Below are 18,314 nucleotides of genomic sequence, written 5' to 3'. Positions count from 1 at the left end.
TTGGTACATATCTTGTTTATTTATGACGGCGCTTTATAAATAAACTTGAATTTGAACATGACCTTGATAGCCCACAGACTGCATCAACTCGGTCTGTGAGATGGAGCAGGTGGTTGGGTAGCGTGCCCGTCCTCCGGTATGAACTCTGGCCGTCACCACAGCCCTTATCTACGACAGGGATTAGCCATTTCACTGCAATGCATCAAATTGAACATGCGCTGATCTCAATTAAAAATATGAACAGCTTATAAACTCTGTGGGTCCGGCCTGTCCATCTTCCTTGTCGCTCGGCTCTCGGTGTCTCTCACCGTGTCGGTCTGAGACACTGCCCTCTCTCTCTCACAGATCTGTCCGTGTGGCAGTTTGTCTATCTGTAGGTCTTTGCCTGGGTAATATATTGACGGGGTGGTTACTCAGTAGTTCTTTAGCTCGCTGTTGTATTTATGTCTTGTATCCATAAACCTTGTGCTAGCATAACAGCAGGAGGACTACTGTATATCACCATGGCTTTTTCTAATGTTAGACTTTCACAATCTAATTCATTAGGTTTCGCAAATAACAAAAGGATGTACAGCTGGTTTGATTCTGTGTATAGCCATTACTCTCTCCCTCTCTCTCTCTCTCTCTCTCTCTCTCTCTCTCTCTCTCTCTCTCTCTCTCTCTCTCTCTCTGATCCTGTACATAAAGATAGTGTATGCTATTTGTAGGAACAAGCCAAAGTTAGCTAGATTTTGAAAGTATCCAACTGAAAAAATCCGACCCATTGCTTCAGTCGTCCCTCAAAAGCCACTCCCCCAAAAGACGTGATCAGCATGCTAGCTTTAGCAATAGATCCGTAAAAGCCTTGAGGAGCACTCCGGTCCATCTACTACTCCATAAGGAAGGTAGACAGGCAGGAAAAGCATCCAAACATTTCATACTGTCCGAATGAAATAATTAGACAGGCATATTACAGGCCCGCAACAGCAATAGATACCAGATTTTTGTCAGAGCATCTGATTTGATTCTTGCTGTTTGGATCTTAAGATAGTTATAACAAATATGACTAAACGTTATTATTGTCCTGAAAAGGACACTGAGGGGAAGGGCTGGGGCGGGGTCCTGGACAAACATAAACCATCAGGGGCCCCCTGCGAACACTGTCATTGAAATGGTAATCCTGCTCTACAGCGGGATGACCTGTGTTCAGCGAGAGATCCCAGGCTTTCCTGGGGGGATGAACAGGGAGCCATCTTCTATCCCGCCACTGCTGACAAATCGGGGGGAACGGCCTCTGTTAGAGCAGCGGGGAGGCACACAAACGCCGCTGTGTGTGCGTGTGTGTGTCTGTGTGTGTGTAATCTTGGATGTATACTTAGTACTAAACCCTCAAAAAAAGAGTGGGTGGACGATGTGTGTGCGCGTGTGTGTGCATACTCTCGCTTTGTGTGCATCTATTCTCATGTTTACAAATCCTGCAGAATTTGTCCCCTAAACCTGGCCTCTGCTTGGTTTTGATCAACCCATGGGACCATATGGCCTGATAGGCAAATGGGCCTCAATTTGTAAGCCAGACAGGTCCCTCATTCAAATCATTAGCGTCATTGTTTTGCATGTGAGGTTCATGCGTCCCTCGCTGGCAGGATGTGGGTTTTAAAGGCTGTGTACTGGCTGCTGACCCGAAGCCACAGGCCCACAGCAACTCTGACCTACATTCTGCCTCCTTCCTCACCCTCCCTTTATCCCCTGCTCTACCCATGACCAAGCCCCCTCCTCACCGGGCCAAGGGGAGTAAGGGTCTCCCCGTACTTCAATACAAGAGGGCTACGTCCTCTCACCATAATCATCTTAATTGGCCTCTTGTCCAATACAGGTTTAGTCAAAAAGCATTAGCGCACTGGTTTCTCATTGGTTGATTATCTCCAGGGTGGCTTATCTATGATTGGTTTGAGAATCCCCCTCGCCACCACCACCACCACCACCGCCACCACCACCACCTCCACCACCACCACCACCACCACCGCCGCCAACTTAATTCCCTGCTGTTGTTTGTTGCTAATTATTCAAACTGACACTCATTGCATCTGTGTGGGAAGTTCCCCCAGAGACCTTTCTTGCCTAACCTACAAAGAATATGTATATATATATATACACAGTACATTTTGTTCCGGTGTGTGTGTATATAATCAAAAGTAATGGTTTCCATGACAACTTGGGGTCGATCCAAGGAGGAGGGATAAGGAGATCAACAAAGTCAGGTCAGCAAGGTGCCCCCTCAATCGTGTGTGTGTGTGTGTGTGTGTGTGTGTGTGTGTGTGTGTGTGTGTGTGTGTGTGTGTGTGTGTGTGTGTGTGTGTGTGTGTGTGTGTGTGTGTGTGTGTGTGTGTGTGTGTGAAGATGCTGGAATGTGAATAATGCAGGCAGACTGGAGGCTATGGACACCAGGGCAGACCAGGCACTGACCTGAATGGCAGGCGAAACAATAAAGAAATAATTAAGTCAAGTAAATATGAACCCAGACAGCGGAGACCCAGGAGGGAAATGGGAGCCCCTGTTCCTCCAACATGAATGATTATTTAGTAGTTCTACTGTAGGAGTCTGATGAGTTGAGGGTGGGAAGGCTGAAGTTCAAAAGGCCTCAGAATTGAACCCAGCTGGGGTTTTTCCACTGCTACCACTGTTGCTAAAGATGTCTCATTTCTGCTAGGTCTGACGTTGCCTCCCTCGCCGCCAGCTCTTTCTTTTGTAACTTTAGGGGGCTTGTTTATGTCAAGGTCATTCCGAGGAATCTGCCTGGCAGAGAGCTTCCCTTCCTTTCCTTGCGTTTGATTGCTATCCAATACATTACGTTGATATGCTTTTCCTGACATTTGAAATTAATGTACCGGCCAATTCTAAAATTAAACAGCGTCACGTTTGGACATTCATTAAGATTCGGTATTCTTCGTACACTACGGTGCCTGGAAAATAAACCTGAAAAATATCCTGTTTTCATGTTGTATCAGATAATACTTATTACAACATTCTGGTCTTGCATAGCAAGCCTTTTGATGAGTGAAGTCTGTGACACAGTGCTTCTGAACTGTGTCAAGATTCAACTACGTGTCGGTTTTGATTGACAAGCTGGCCTGACCAATCACAGGAACAGTACTGACCTGTGAAGAAATAGCAGACCTGTGGTGAAACAACTTTCAAGTGGTCTACCAAACTAAAAATATACCGGTGACTGAATAACACCCGTGGACGTAAAGATAAAATAAAACGAAATCCAAGTTTTAATTTCTGTGAGTGAAATTGCAGACAGCCAATGAGAACTATATATTGAGTTCAATCAGACGCTACCTGGCTTAACCTGCTCTCTGTATACCAGGTCAGGACGAGTCACATGGTGAGGTGGTGCAAATTAATGCAAGAGGCTACGACAGCCCCTACCCAGTGGTGGTGGCGGCGTTTCAGTGGAGGGCTGGTTGGTAGTCTCAATCTCGTGCTTAACCTAGGGGTTTTGAGAGCCCTCTGGTGGCCCTACCTAGAACTGCAGCCGTCGGACTACAGCGCTGTTTATTTGGACTAGGTCACTTGACACTGGAGCGACGTCTTCGCTCTTTGTGCTCATTAAGGGGTCGCCAGTCCCCTCCGGGATCTGACCAGGCAGAAGATGTAATGAAATTTGGTTCATTAGCCGTTGACATGCTCTGACATTCTTCTCCCAGTGTCTGTTGACCTCCTGGTTGTTCTTGACCCCCAACCCAGTTTTATTCTCTGTACACAAAACCTGTCAGCCTCTCCTGTCAATTGGGAGATTGGTATGCTGAGTGTAAACCTCCCTCAATATTATAGTCTCTACGATACCCCAAATGAAAAGGATTATTTAAATTACATTTCATGATGTTTTTTGTTAGTAGGCCTAAGCATTTGATTGTAGCTGTCTAGCCTTCAGTGTTCGCCTCACTTTTGTCTCAATGTAGTCTCGAAAATCGGACTCTAGCAACTGGCTAGACTAGAGTCTATGGAGATTAATGGTGTTGGGTTGCCCCCTACAGGCAAAGCAAGGCAAGTTTAGCACCATTCAAACACATGGCCATTCATAGTGATCTACAAAGTAAGAAATCACATGTTATTACCTTATAAGAGGCAATCATCAAAAGACAATAACACCAAAAAGAAGAAATGCAACATTGAAGAAATACAATTTTGATATAAAATACATAAATGTACGTATGGTGCGGCAGAGGCAGGCCAGTCCCCAAAGACCTGAGAGCTCTAGTGAGCTCATAAGACACAGGCGGATCAGAGATTTATTTTGCTCTCAACCCCTTTTAGTGCTTTAAACACTACTAGTGATCATTTGAACTCAAGTCACTGGCAATCAGGAAGCCATTGCAGTAATCTTTGCAGTGCAGTATTGCGGTGTGTTTTAAGCCTTAGTTGAAACTCTAGAATCAGTATTCTGGATGAGTTGTATGGCTTTTGAAGAGAGACCTTTGAAAACAGCATTACAGGCCTTCTGAAAATGCAAGCAAGGATGAGTTTTTCCAGGTTTTGTTGGACATCATCCGTTTAATTCGTGCTTTGTTTTTAAGGTGATAGGTATTTATGTGGCTGTTCAAGTTTATGTCAAAATTCATAACTACACCAAGATTCCAAACTTGGTTTTTATTCTTTAATGATAGAGATTCAGTACAAGCGTTTACTAAAATAGTAATTTATTTTGATGGAAGTAGTTGTGAAACATCCAGGCATTGATTTTCTCAATGCAACCTTCATGCATATAAAGGTTCAACCGAAGCAGCAAAAATAATTGATCCTTAGAGAACCTTTAACATTTTGGAAGCTCAGTTTGAAATGCAGATACCAATAGACACATAATGATAATAAGTACAACTTGAACCATCTCGTTCTGTACCAGATAGCCCTTCCAAGTATTCTAGCAATTCTATTCAATCAATATGTCATGATCCACTCTATCAAATGCAGCTCTGATATCTAATGAAACCAGTACTGAGATTTTTCAGAGTGAGTTTTGTGGCAGATCTTATTCATTCATTCATTTATTAACTCGATACGAGCCGCTTAGTTATGTGATGGGGTCAGAATCCAGGCTAAAAAATGTCTTAAATTTTGTTTTAATTGTTAAAGTTTTGACCTTTTACTAATTCTTATTCAGAACGTTATGTTAGATAAATGCTAATAGCTGAAATTACTAATAGCGGATGCAACGAGATTATTCCTTACTAAATTAAATAATGGTCAGTTTTCCAGACCTGTGGGAATGAACCTGATCAGAGAGAACAGTTGAGTGTCTGTAGTGATCTGATGCAGTTAAAACATAGTTCAAAGCAGCTTGTTGGCAGCACATCAAGGCAACACAGAGCTGTTTCTTGACGCTGTATGACCTCCTCAAGAGTCTTTGTAGTCAATTGGGTTCAACTGAGTCATGCAAGATATCGTACATATTAATATAATTAGATACTAATATAATTTAATATAGTTTAGGACTGAGATGTTTGATTTTCTGGATCTGGTCAGTAAAAGAAGAGGCGAAATAAGTTAGGGGAAAGGAGTCCTGGAGCTACTGACACTGGAGGTAAGGCAGCCTGTCAACAGCGGTTCATTTATCTTGTGTGTTATTTGTCTTCTCGTTGACGACGTAGGAAAAAGGGCGTGACTTGCTTTTTCCAATTCCAAATGTTATCTTAAAAACTCTTTGTGCATTAATGTATTTGTAGGAGTTTTACGTTCTCCAAATGTGTTCAGCTTTCAGATATTGTTTTTATTTTTGTTTTACTGAATACTGATTCCTCCATGATGCATTTGCCATACCGATTCACCAAGATTGTTCTGACATGGAGTAATGCCCAGTTTAGTGTGAGAAAGACATTTTGTAGTCTTACACATTGTTTGCCATGACGAGGAACAGTCATCCGATTTGCTAAGTCAACGGGGCTGTGGGCTGTCCACCCACGGGTGCGTTAGGGTGAAGGGGGGCCATGGTGGAGCGGTGGAGCGTTCAGCCAGGGGAGAGGATAGGAGGAGTTGGGGAGGGGGAATGCGAGGTAAGGGAGGCTTGTTATCCATGGGCTGATCCAGAGGCGCAGGTGCATGAGGGGGAGGGTGGAGTGAGGGATTGGTCAGATGACAGCGGTGGAAGCCGGTTATCTGCAGGCTTATCCAGAGTCCTGAAGACATCATCCTCCGGGGTCAGAGACTGCAGAGTGAAATGTGTGTCCAAGGACACCGCCTCAGATCCAAGGCGGAAGGATTTTGAAGCCCATAGAGAACTTTATCCAATAGTAGTTTCTCGCCAGACCTGTTTGGAAGAGCCATCTGCCCTAAACGGGCGTCTGTGGCCCCAGAATAGATTTCAAAGGTCAATGATGTGCATCCCTATGAGGCTACACATTTTGGAGAATAAGGTATTCAGTCAACGTAGCCTGCTTAACGTATTGATTCCTCTTTCAACTGTAGGACTGTTTGCCCACTGAAACAAAAAGGAACTTCAAACTTCCTTCTTCAAGATTTAAGACTCCCCTATTTGGATGTCATTGCTTCCCACATGGACGATTATTTAGTTTATCTTTTGGTGATCAGATCTTAATTATGGGATGTTTTGTTGTTAATTTTCTAGACTATAGCTCCAGTAAAGAAATATGCTTTACTTGTCTTACCACTGCTATTTCTGACTATTGAGGATCTGACAATTAGGACAACAGGTCCGAACTGCTATCACAACTTTTCTGGCATCCGCTTTTCTCCCTGTGTCAGCGGCATTTTGGGTGGGTTCATATGCCTTTCTGCTTCACTGGTTGACAGTTGAATTCAATAATTGTGATGGCAGTGCATAGATGTTCTCTAGGTGCAGAGTCAGCATGAGTCGTGGTCTGTGTTTATAAAGAGTCTGACCCGTTACTGTCCTCCAGGCGACCACGGTGGAGGTTCATCGGACTGACTTGGTTCCCTTTTTTTCCACGTGGGTGCAAAGCTCTAGGCTTGTCCACCAGATCATCCCAATGGGTCCAAGTCTCGGTTAGTGCCGGTGGCTTTCATTGTTCTGGTCCATTTCTTATTTGAGTGAAGGGCGTTTGGGGTAACTAACGAACTAATCGAATTGAGCATTTTTGAAGAACGTTAAAGTGTTTCTTTGAAGTTCCCAGTTACTAATATCAAATTTCACAGTTCCTCTCAACTATCAAATAACTACAGTACAGCGATTTTCCGCAAGTATGGGTCAGTGGATTTAGTTTATTCTGATAAACAAAGAGCCATTATGTTGTTTTGATTTATATAACTAACGACTTATGGCTTTAAACATTTGGCTGACAAAAAACTTTTGACATCGCTTCACCTGAATACCACCTGAATATTCTGCCAGATTTTGGTCTGCAATTATATTTCATGTGTGTACCAAATCGTTGTGTTTCTGTTTTCATGCCTTCTCATGCAGGAATCCCTGGAATATACCAATGTCCAGGAGCTGAAGTATTTAGACATGGTGTTCTGCGAAGCCCTGCGCCTCTACCCTCCAGGCTTCAGGTACAGCGCCAACCTGCCCAGCACAACACAAAGCAACAGGTCACCTCCATATTGTTCAGCTAGCGTGTGCACACATAGCACACTGCAGATATCCAAAATAAACTGCAATCAAAAACCATAATGGACGTTCCCAAAGGCAAGGGAATCTAGTGGATACTTTAAAAAATACTTAATGTACACGTAAACAATACTTTAGAGAATGATTTAGGTCGACATCTTCGGGCTTGTTTTCCTAGGTATGGCCGCACTGTGGACGAGGACTGTGAGATAAGCGGCCAGCCCTTACCTAAAGGAGCCACTGTGGAGTTCTCCATAGGCTTCCTACATTATGACCCAGAGTACTGGCCAGAGCCACACAGGTTCATCCCAGAGCGGTAAGCCACCGAACCCTCCGCTATTTTTTACACCTCCGTATGTGATTTGTTCTTTTCAGGTTAGCAAAACCCATTGCATTCACAAAAGTTTTTTCTTACTGGTTTGGTATCAATGGCTATTGGATATTGCAGAGCTATCGCGTATTAAAACCATTGTCAAGATCAATGTCACCATCGGACTCCCACAGGTTCACGGCGGAGGCCCGAGCCAACCGGCACCCCTTCGTGTACCTGCCCTTCGGCGCCGGGCCCCGGAGCTGCGTGGGCGTACGGCTGGCCCAGCTGGAGGTCAAGATGGCCCTGGTGAACGTGCTGCGCAGGTTCCACCTGGTGGCCTGCGCTGAGACCAAGGTAGCGTGAGGCGCTGCGGATATGGGCGTATGTCTGTTTGGGGGGTAGAATCCAATAATCATCATCGCTCATAATGTGGCTCATAATAGTAAATATGGGCTGCTGCTTTTGTTTACCAAGGCACATTGTCCATGGTCCATGTGTGGTATCTTCACTAGTATAGTCTTCCTCCCGCACCCTGGTTCATAAGAACAGCAGACCCATAATTAGTGTAATAAGCGCCACCTTTGTTTGCCCTCTTCTCTCAGTGATGAACACCGGTGTAGCACAGGACACACTGATCAATGTTGTGCTGTTATTTTGCACCAGTAGCAACGACATTAGTTGAGTGAGCTGGTACTCCTGCACCGATGAAGCGCTCCTAATATTCCCTGTTCACACTACTACTGTGACCCCTTTTGGAAAGGAAATTACATCATGAGAAACAAAACAATAAAACATGTCACAGTGATCCCATTGAAAAGAGTGAGGTAGAATGGGGTTGAAACACACTATAGTTGGTGCTGTTCTTCATTGCTTGTTATTTGCAGACTAAAGTTTGTAAAGTATGTGATATTGGTTGATGGGTCACATATTGGGTACACTTGCTACTGAAGTTTTCAGATATGACTCGTGAGTGTGTGTTGCGTGTGCTTTTTCCTGATACAGGTCCCTCTTGAGTTGAAGTCTGATGTCACTCTCGGACCCAAGAATGGCATATTTCTTAAGATCACTAAAAGAGAAGCTGATAACCGAAGCTGAGAAAATAGGCAAAAATATACTATATATCATCTAGGACGGCAGCAATCAATTGCTCAATGGGTTTGATGGAAAAGTTAAATAACACAAAGCAAGTTACTTCCCTGTAAATTAAAGGAGAAGTGCTCTGGTGTTGATTTCATTTTGAGTGATAAATCAATGATCTCATTGTGCATACCGTAGTGCTGCTGGAATATTATTTGCCTGTTCTTAACTCCAAAGTGTTGGGCAGTGGTCCATAAGGTCAATAACAACACACAGTATATAAGGCTTGTAGGGTTACTATTTATTTATTGGTACGACAGTCTTATCCCAAGCACCTCCCAGTGGATCCAGGTCCGACTCCGGAGCAAGCAGTGGTGAGGCATTTTGCACGAGGTGGGCTGCAGCCATTGGGATTGCACTGGATTACAGTGATGTGATTTTTTTTTTTTTGTTTCAAGATTATGTTGCAAGTTATGCATTGTTTTTATATGCATTCATATACTTATTGAACTGATTTGAATAATGGAATTGTTAAACTAATAAAAAAAAAAACTATTATAAAAAGCTATGTTTTATGCCCTTTTACGCCTGAGTTAAGACATGGAGTTGTAGAGTCCTTCATCAACTTGCTAAGCCAAAGATGACCCACAATGCATAATATGACATTGCTATTTTTGCTAAATAATCAGTTGTTCCTCACTTAAGTTTGCATGACACGGAACAAGAGAATTGTTTTTTTCAACTGTTCCCAATTGTCTTAGCAGCACCGCTGTGAAACAAACGCGATTAAAACACCGGCCCGGATAAACCCAAATATTTGAATATAAGAAAAAAAACAATATGCATAATGACATGCATGACTACACTTGGCAGCTAACGGATACAGGGCACCACTTAAAGTCTAAGAAATTGACAGAGAGCAAAGGGTAGGCATGTATGTGGCTTAGTAGGCAGAGCCCAGTGTTCAGGAATAATCAATGATGTACTCCGGGTAAATCTGGTGTTTCTCAAAGACCACGAAGATGCTGGGATCCCTGGCGCGGTCCACGCAGCTGTCGTAGAGGCTTGTGCCGGTGCTTTTGCTTGGGGGGCGGGCGTAGCTGCTGCTGCCCAAAGTGAACTCCCCCACCAGGACGTGGGCCACGAACATCACCCTCCTCAGGCCCCGGTGGGCCTTGGAGTACTTATCTGAGTAGGAGGCGTCTCTGGCAAAGTAACTCCCTGTGGGCATCGTCACCAGCACATATCAGGATAGAACACCATTTGACCCATGATGGTGCTGCACTGAATGAGATGGTGGTGGGGAGATGAACCAAACGGACGTATACTGTACCTTTGCCGTATGCTGTGCCGTGGACTCCACACATCCTCCAGTCAAAGTTCTGCTCACAGATGGGATCCAGCAGAGACTCTTCTGTGCCATGGAACAGGTGGCGTTCGTCTACAGGCTTTCCTCCATTTTTATCCTTCATCATAGTCTTTTGCCTGGACACCAAAGAAGAGCAAGTCAAAACATATATTCAGATCAACTTTTTTGAACAAATGAAAAACACAGAATTTTATTAGAACTATGTGGTTATGTGTGTTATGTGTGCCATGGCTCATATATTGCATCTCTCAATGTCTTATGAGGCATTATGGTACTTTTTATTTCCCTTTGCATTTAAGCCGAGATATGGCCCAGGATCAATCCAGAGCACAACTATGTAACCCATCACTTTTAGGTAAGTTTGGTTTTCCTTTGGGGTCAGCTTTGACAAATGTGCATGAATTAAATCTGATTCAATTTTACACTGGTATTTTTTGGTGTCTGTTCAGAGTGTAACGTTACCATTGAAAGACCTTCCAAAGCGCGGGGTTTTGTATGCGCTCGATTTTGTTGATCAAGCTGGTCTTCATGGTGCGCTTGAACCAGCTCTCGACCAGCTGGTACTCCGTGGAGGAGCTGGTCAGTGGGATGACCTGGAAGATACATGGTGACAGTCAGTGCATACAGAACATTTTTTATGCGGTATAGCACAAGCAAAAGCAAAATGGGAGCCAAAACAGGCACTGTGCAGACAGAAACCTTATATCCAAAGTTAGGTAGGGAAGTCTTCTCCCAGTTCGCTGGTACCGAATCGCCTAGGGAAGAGGACGCGGCACTTGGTGATGAGATGCTGCAGTGGGAGACATAAGACGATCAATCGCATTCCCATTTGTCACAACACATCCTACAGTAGTGTTCTCGTTTGGTATACAACCACTGAAATACATTTCAATCTTAAAGGCAATTACCGGTTTGGGGGATAAAACCCTTGACACTGTCTCCTGGCTTCACTAAAACATCCGCCAGCATTATAATTGATTAAAATCACTTTTTTTGGCCAATTCTGTCTAACAGCATCCCGTATGAATGGGCCTGCAGCAAATGTAAACCACAGCAATATATGATACTTTGGTCATTTTCATAAGACATATTGTCAAGTACTTGAATTGAAATTCCACGTTATTTTGTCTACAAAATTCTACTAACCAATTTATTCCAAAAGAATAAGGGTGCCAGTATTTACAACTCAAGTGATTTTAATATTGGATACTTTTAATTCAAGTCAGAAGAGATGGTTACAATGTTTAATCATCTAGATCAGGATGTCATTTAAGAGGTGATACAATGGTTTGTTCACTTATGACAAAGGCAGTGTCCGAAATAGGGGGGGACCACCTGAAATACCCATGAGACCCCCTGAAAGCGTCAAAAGCAAAATTTTAGGGGGGTCTCAAATTTTGTTACAAATATTATATTGTCAGTAATAGTCACAGAAATGTTTTTAAGCCCACTATGTCCAGTATTCAGAATTAAAAACATTTATTCACAAATATGTTATTTTTTGCCAAACGGAGCCAGCCAGTCTTGTGCGCGCATGCAAATTACCCAATGTAAACGCGCATGAAAGACCTAAAGTCATACTAAAAACGTCTAACAAGCAAAAGCTAAACCAGAGTGTATCACTCACACCCTTCTGGTCTATCATAACTTAAGGTAAGAGGCTACCTTTTAGATCTTTGCAGTGAGTGAATTGTGATGATAGAACTGATTGTTGTGCATAAGATGAGTGTATGCGACTGTATTGTGTGTTGTCATGTAGGCTATACATGTAGGCTATAGACTGATTGCTTGCATCCATGAAAATTTTAAGTATTGAGGGGTATTTCGCACACTGGAAAAAAGGTCTCAATGCAGAATAAATGGAGATTACCCTCTCAATTTGTCCTGCACCTCCTGTGTGGACACAAAGCGAGGCCGTCTGCGGACCTCTCTCTGGGTTCCGTACTTCAGGTTCTGCTGCTGCATCTCTGAAAATATGGGAACGACTTTATGAACATCATGGGAAAATACATTTTTATTTATAGTCACAGAGAAATCCAGTGGATATAGAGCCTAAAACACTTTGAACTCGCAATAACACAACCGTTGGTGATGTACAACACAGCCTAGTTCCTATTTTTCCAATATGTTTGTATTGTGCTTTATCATTATTAACTGAAGCTAATACTCCGATGAACACTGCGGGATGCAGCTAAAGCTGGGGCTAGCAAATTTATGCTAAAAGCAAAAAAGGGACATCCAATGAATCGTTGCCCGACTGGGACGGGACCACATCGACCGCTAGATGCTTTAGCTATAATGGGCTCAAAATCAAATCAAAATCAAAATCAGCCTGGTTAGCAGCGACTACGAGGCCGTTTCCTCTGATAACAAGCTGTTGTATGGAGATCATGACCCCGCCCCAAGCCCTCAAAGCCGCGGTTACATTCTGGATGTGCAAAGCTGCTGGCCCGGCCAACGTGTGTGTCCTCTACTAAATCACTGATTTCGTCCACCAAAGGAATATTGCAGAAATGTGGTATGCAGTGATTCAGAGACAGACCCCCTGAGTGGTAGTCATATGGGAATTAAACTAAATCTGATATTACGTTTTGATGGTATAGCGATTCGAAGACATACTCTCCTGTTAAAGCCCATTGTTATGAATGCGGCATGTTAGACTTGATCCATGTGATTGAGTGCAGCCGCGGCAAAGTGAAATACAACACATAACAGTTAATTTGGACCTCTGGTGTGTTGTACATAAACGATAGACGTTTAATGACGATGTCAAATGTTAATGTTAAATGTACTACTCCTTTATGACAATGAAGAGGCACCTTTGAAGTTGATCGTGTAATTGTGTTTGCCTGCACTGAAACATTCCACCTCTGTTTCTGATAGGTAGGTACGCTCCAGAGTGCCAGAATTGACAGAAGCAGTACTTCCACCATCCTCACCCACCTATAGACAAAACACATTCAGAGTTTAAATGAAACTATAATTTGCGTCAGAATGTAACATATTGCACTGTAATTAAGTTCTCAAGATGCGCTGCCACATAGAACATATATCACACAGTTCAGCTGAAAAATCAAAACAGATGATTATGGGCTTCACATTTCACCAAAGTGATTTAGTTAAGGTCTTAGGCTCAGGCAAGTAGTGTAGAAACTGTAGTTAAACCTGGACTGACCACAAATGGAGAGGGACTGACAATCACGGACACTATTTATATTGACTTTAATAAACTAATTGATTTAAAATGTTATGCTTGTATGCATGTCAATTATGGCACCCATTGCACTCCTCACCATCCTTTGAGGGAGGGATCCCCCACCCTGCGTTCCTTTACAAGATTTCTTCCTTGCTGATTAAGTTTCTTCTTATTCTTGCCCTCTGGGGGGCTAGGGCTAGGGGAGTGTCATAAATATATTGCCTCTTAATCCCTTTGAGATTAAACCTGTGATTAAGGGCTATACAAATACAATGTAATTGAATTGAACAAGGCTTATTGTTCATTGATTATGGAGTGATACCTTGTCCTGTCCATACTCCTCCCAGCTCCCGTTGTCGTCCTGCCAGTACCACAGCCAATCAGTGGTGAGGATGAAGTAGTTGGGCTTGGAGACAGAGGAGACCGTAGATAGACGACGGACAGTTCCCCCAAGGTTTTTGACTGTATTCTTAGGGTCACAGTAGGCCTTCTCCATGGTCTCCATGTTAGGCATATCAATCCAGCTGAGAGACACACTGTCCTGGACCTGCCACCTATAAGGTAGCTGGTAGTGCACCCGTACACACTTGTCTGTAAGGAAATGAGAACTCAACATCAGCTTATTTGGACGTTGTTAATGATGCAACAGCCATTTCGTCGTGATATTGATAAGGTATTTGGACATTAATACACAACGCACTTATAGTTATATATATTTCCCCTGATTTGAACTCCTGTGAGAACTTCATGGTAGAATGTGCTTTCTGCTATCCCTCTGTCCTAAGGACACTGCGATCTCACCTTTAAAGCTGCAATGTTGGCGTAGAAAGTAGAGACAGATTTCATCACGGTCGGCCTCGCTGGTTTGGGGGGCAGCAGAAGTATCACTGGTGGTGGACTTTATTTCGAGGCTTCTGATTGGCAGACTGTCCGTCACCTCTGGGTGTGCTAAAAGATTCTCTAACATACACACACACACACACACTCCAATTAATTATTACAGCAAATATGCCATAGTGCGATGAGCAGATAACATTTTCTAGGTATTAAATATATATGCAGTTTGAATTCCTCATAATTTACCAAGATTAGGCGGTTGCTGGTTGATGATGGATTTGCAGCGGTAGATTTTGTACAGTTTGCTTATATTGTCATCGCTGAGACCTCTGCCTTTCAGGATCTTCAGCACCTGATCGTTGAAGGAATGCTCCCTCTTACACTTTTCTCCAAACTTGCAGTCACCTTGGAGAAAGTGCTGACAGACATGGAGGCGGATGCAAGAGTTTGGGAACTTGCAGATACCATGCTGACCATTGCCCCGGTTATAATGTGAACATATCTGTAAGCGGGGGAAACAGAAGGTCATACAGACAGACAGACACACACACACCAGACATCTCCAGCCGTCATTGTTAAGAATGTGTGCTAACTATCATGATAATCTTATGTTCTGACCTCAGGAAGCAAGTAGGCATCGTTTTGCAGTAATAATGGGAAGAGCTCTTTTCCAGTCAGATTTTGTAGTCCAGCCTCAATCAAAATGGTTAAATTGTGTTGAGAAGCCAGGTCGTGGGAATGTTTGCATTTATTTCTGAAATAAATCAATTATAGACGAATCATGTCAAAATAAATAAAAATAAAAGTTTAGTTATTAAAAAAACATCTAGAGCCTTCAAGGGAGCTGTACTTTCTACTCGCTGGAATATCATCTACTGCGTATATTTGGATGCTTTGTTGTCAGAGCTTGGCATCTGGTTTTCTCCATTTATCACACCATGCAACATTATGTAATGTTTAACATATACGCCTGTAGTTTAGGTTTGTAAACCATTGACATCCACGCAATGATAGGCCTAGGTCTTATCTCAATATTGAGATTAAGATAATGTAGGCTACTTACCCGAATCTGCAGTATCCGCATATAAAATACCTGCACAACTGCAAGTGGTTGCACTGGGGACATTCTCCCTGCGCCTTCTGGCAGACCCTCAACTGGGTTCTCGCCACGACCAGAGTTCTTGGTTTTATTTCCTTGGCCAATGGAACCGCAAATTTCCCATTGTCAGATACAATTTTGAGAAGGACCGAGTGGTCAACTGTGATACGACCTTTTCGAAGTACTTCTTTAAATTCAATGAACTCCAAACATCCTTGGTTTGCGCACAGGTTGTCATAAATGATTTTAGAAACCGTCCCTGCCATTTTCTCTTATGGCACAGTATCGTACCAGCTCGTTTTTCTCTTCCGGTTTTCAAGAATTCAGGGAAACGAAACCGAAACTAAACACGCTTTTCTTTGTCTGTGTGTATATTAGGATTGTTGTGCATTCCAATGATTGCTTGATCTTCCACCTATTTTATTTGAACAAATAACAGTGGATACTTACAAACACTAACTCTAAATTTAACACGTCGACCGCCTTTTACGCTGTATAATGGTGTCTGAACACGAGATGTCACTGCTGTCATGATATGAATGAAGCAGACTCGATAATAGGGTCTCAAGACACAAAAAGAATCAAACATTATCTGCGTCAATTAAAACAACAGTACATAAGGCTTGTACTGTTGCTATGTAGTTATTAGTCGGACCATCTTATCCCAAGCAACTCTCTGTGGATCCAGGTCCGAGTCATTAATGGAGCAAGCAGCACTGGCAAGGCCTTATGAACGAGAGGGCCAGAGCAAGGCAAGGCAAGGCAAGGCAAGGCAAGGCAAGGCAATTTATTTATATAGCACATTTCATACTCCAGGTAGACACAATGTGCTTTACACAGCTGAGGCATTACCTCAAATTGAAATACACAAGTAAGAAACATATCACACGTATAAAACATATCACAGTAATAGTACAAGTAGACAGCATATCGCAATAGTATTAATAAAAAGATGAAAAGGAGAGATTAAAATAATGAATAAAATAAATTAAAAACAGGAAAATGCCATGGAGAAGAGGGTGGTCTTCAATTGCGTTTTAAAATTGGCAATGGTTGGAGCATTCTTAACGTGATCAGGGAGTTTGTTCCAAATCTGGACTGCATAGTAGCTGAAAGCAGCTTCACCCTGTTTGGTGCGAGTATATGGTATGCATAATACCTGGCTTTTCTGTGGTCTGAGAGGCCTGAGGGGGATGTAAAATGTAAACATGTCAGATATATATGTTGGCCCCATCCCATGTAATGCTTTAAAAACCAGTAGCAGTACTTTAAAATGTATTCTAAAATAAACTGGCAGCCAATGCAAGGACTTCAGTATAGGGGTGATATGCTCTCTTTTTCTGGTCTTTGTTAACACTCGTGCTGCAGCATTTTGAACTAATTGAAGTTGTTTAATGGTCTTTTTTGGGAGTCCTGTGAAGAGACCGTTGCAGTAGTCTAGCCGGCTTGAAATAAAAGCATGGACAAGCTTTTCCAGGTCAGACTGGGACATAAGGTCTCTCAGCTTGGCAATATTTTTCAGGTGATAAAAAGATGTCCTAGTTACAGCTCTCATATGCTTGTCAAAGTTGAGGTCGCTATCGATTATGACTCCAAGGTTTCTGACTTTAGTCCTAACTTCAAACCCCTTTGCCCTAAAAAGTGTAGCCATTTTGTCTTTTCCATCCTTCCTCCCAAATAAAATTACTTCGGTCTTCTCTTTGTTCAGTTGTAAAAAGTTTTGTGACAACCAACTATTTATTTGGTATAGGCAGTCACATAGTGAGCCAAGGGGATCCTTATCAGTGGGTGACAGGGCTAAATAAAGTTGTGTGTCGTCTGCGTAGCTGTGGTATGAAACCTGAGTGTTCTTTATAATCTGACCCAGTGGGAGCATGTAGAGATTAAAAAGAAGTGGCCCCAGGATTGACCCTTGTGGGACACCTGACGTCAAGGGTGCTAGAGCTGAGGTGTAGTTACCAAGGGCAACAAAGAAAGTTCTCTCCTGCAGATAGGACTTCAGCCAGTTGATTACTCTGCCTGAAAGTCCAACCCCAGGTGCAACCCCAGCAGGTGCAACCCCAGCTATTCCAGACCCATCCAAATGAAATTTTAAAACCCACACCTATTAAAAATGAAGTCATTGGCATGAGATGTATGGCTAACCAATGGCATGGAGGCACTGGGCGTGTCGGATAATCGTAATTAAATTCCAATAACACCCCTTCCCCCCAAATCCAGAATTTGCAACAGTAGTCGTCAAACTATTATTTGAACAACCCAATTAAAACTCAAACTATAGTACATTTCAGCAAATAGCAACTTAACTGTAGTCTTGATAAGGCTTGATAAGGACTTAAAGCTATAGTGGGGAGTATCAGAGCCTAAGTAACCAAATACCTAATCATAATTGTTGCCCCATACCCCACAAGCTCGGGGTATGCACTTTTTATTTTAAAAATTCTTAAGGGGAGGGGGGGGGGATTAGCTAACAATTAACAAGAGGCCTTTGGTTCTAACACCCCTGTGAAGGGGGGATGGAGGGGTCCAATAAAAAACAACAGTGTTACCCCTTATGTTTTTTTCATGAAGACCAATGAAAAACAACAGTGTTACCCCTTGTGTTTATTTTCATCACGAGCAATAAAAAACAACAGTGTTACCCCTTATGTTTTTTTTCATGACGACCAATAAAAAACTACAGTGTTACCCCCATATGTTTTTTTTCATGACGACCAATAAAAAACAACAGTGTTACCCCTTGTGTTTTTTTTCATGATGACTGAGGAAAAACAACAGTGTTACCCCTTATATTTCATTTGACAAGGACATTTTTTAATTTCTTTTTCAAATATGTTTTTTTTCATGACGACCAAT

General features: G+C 42.7%; 2 protein-coding genes across 4 annotated transcripts in view; one reads left to right on the top strand and one right to left on the bottom strand.

The window, feature by feature from the left end:
• tbxas1 (thromboxane A synthase 1 (platelet)) overlaps nt 1–18,314 on the top strand; it is an 89,264-nt gene that overhangs the window by 45,957 nt on the left and 24,993 nt on the right. For 2 of the 3 annotated variants that reach the window (XM_030365208.1, XM_030365211.1), the window contains 4 exons: nt 7,421–7,509; nt 7,746–7,883; nt 8,072–8,234; nt 8,883–9,509. In XM_030365208.1, coding sequence (XP_030221068.1) covers nt 7,421–7,509; nt 7,746–7,883; nt 8,072–8,234; nt 8,883–8,975 — 483 coding nt within the window. In that variant the 3' untranslated portion in view covers nt 8,976–9,509. Of the gene's footprint in view, nt 1–7,420; nt 7,510–7,745; nt 7,884–8,071; nt 8,235–8,882; nt 9,510–18,314 lie in introns of those variants that run through there. The other variant, XM_030365210.1, reaches the window with a different exon arrangement.
• On the bottom strand, nt 9,244–15,782 carry parp12a (poly (ADP-ribose) polymerase family, member 12a). The gene is made up of 11 exons (XM_030365207.1): nt 15,423–15,782; nt 14,978–15,113; nt 14,606–14,861; nt 14,324–14,482; nt 13,845–14,113; nt 13,146–13,269; nt 12,197–12,293; nt 11,026–11,116; nt 10,789–10,919; nt 10,291–10,442; nt 9,244–10,178 (listed from the first exon to the last, which is right to left on the bottom strand). The coding sequence occupies exons 1-11, from the start codon at nt 15,722–15,724 to the stop codon at nt 9,922–9,924; spliced, it is 1,974 nt and encodes a 657-aa protein (XP_030221067.1). The 5' UTR covers nt 15,725–15,782; the 3' UTR covers nt 9,244–9,921.

This window comes from Gadus morhua, chromosome 9 (assembly GCF_902167405.1).
Source record: "Gadus morhua chromosome 9, gadMor3.0, whole genome shotgun sequence".
In the NCBI taxonomy this organism is placed as follows: domain Eukaryota; kingdom Metazoa; phylum Chordata; class Actinopteri; order Gadiformes; family Gadidae; genus Gadus; species Gadus morhua.
The sequence above is the reverse complement of the archived record's forward strand: the minus strand, read 5'-3'. Positions and strand labels throughout refer to the sequence as shown.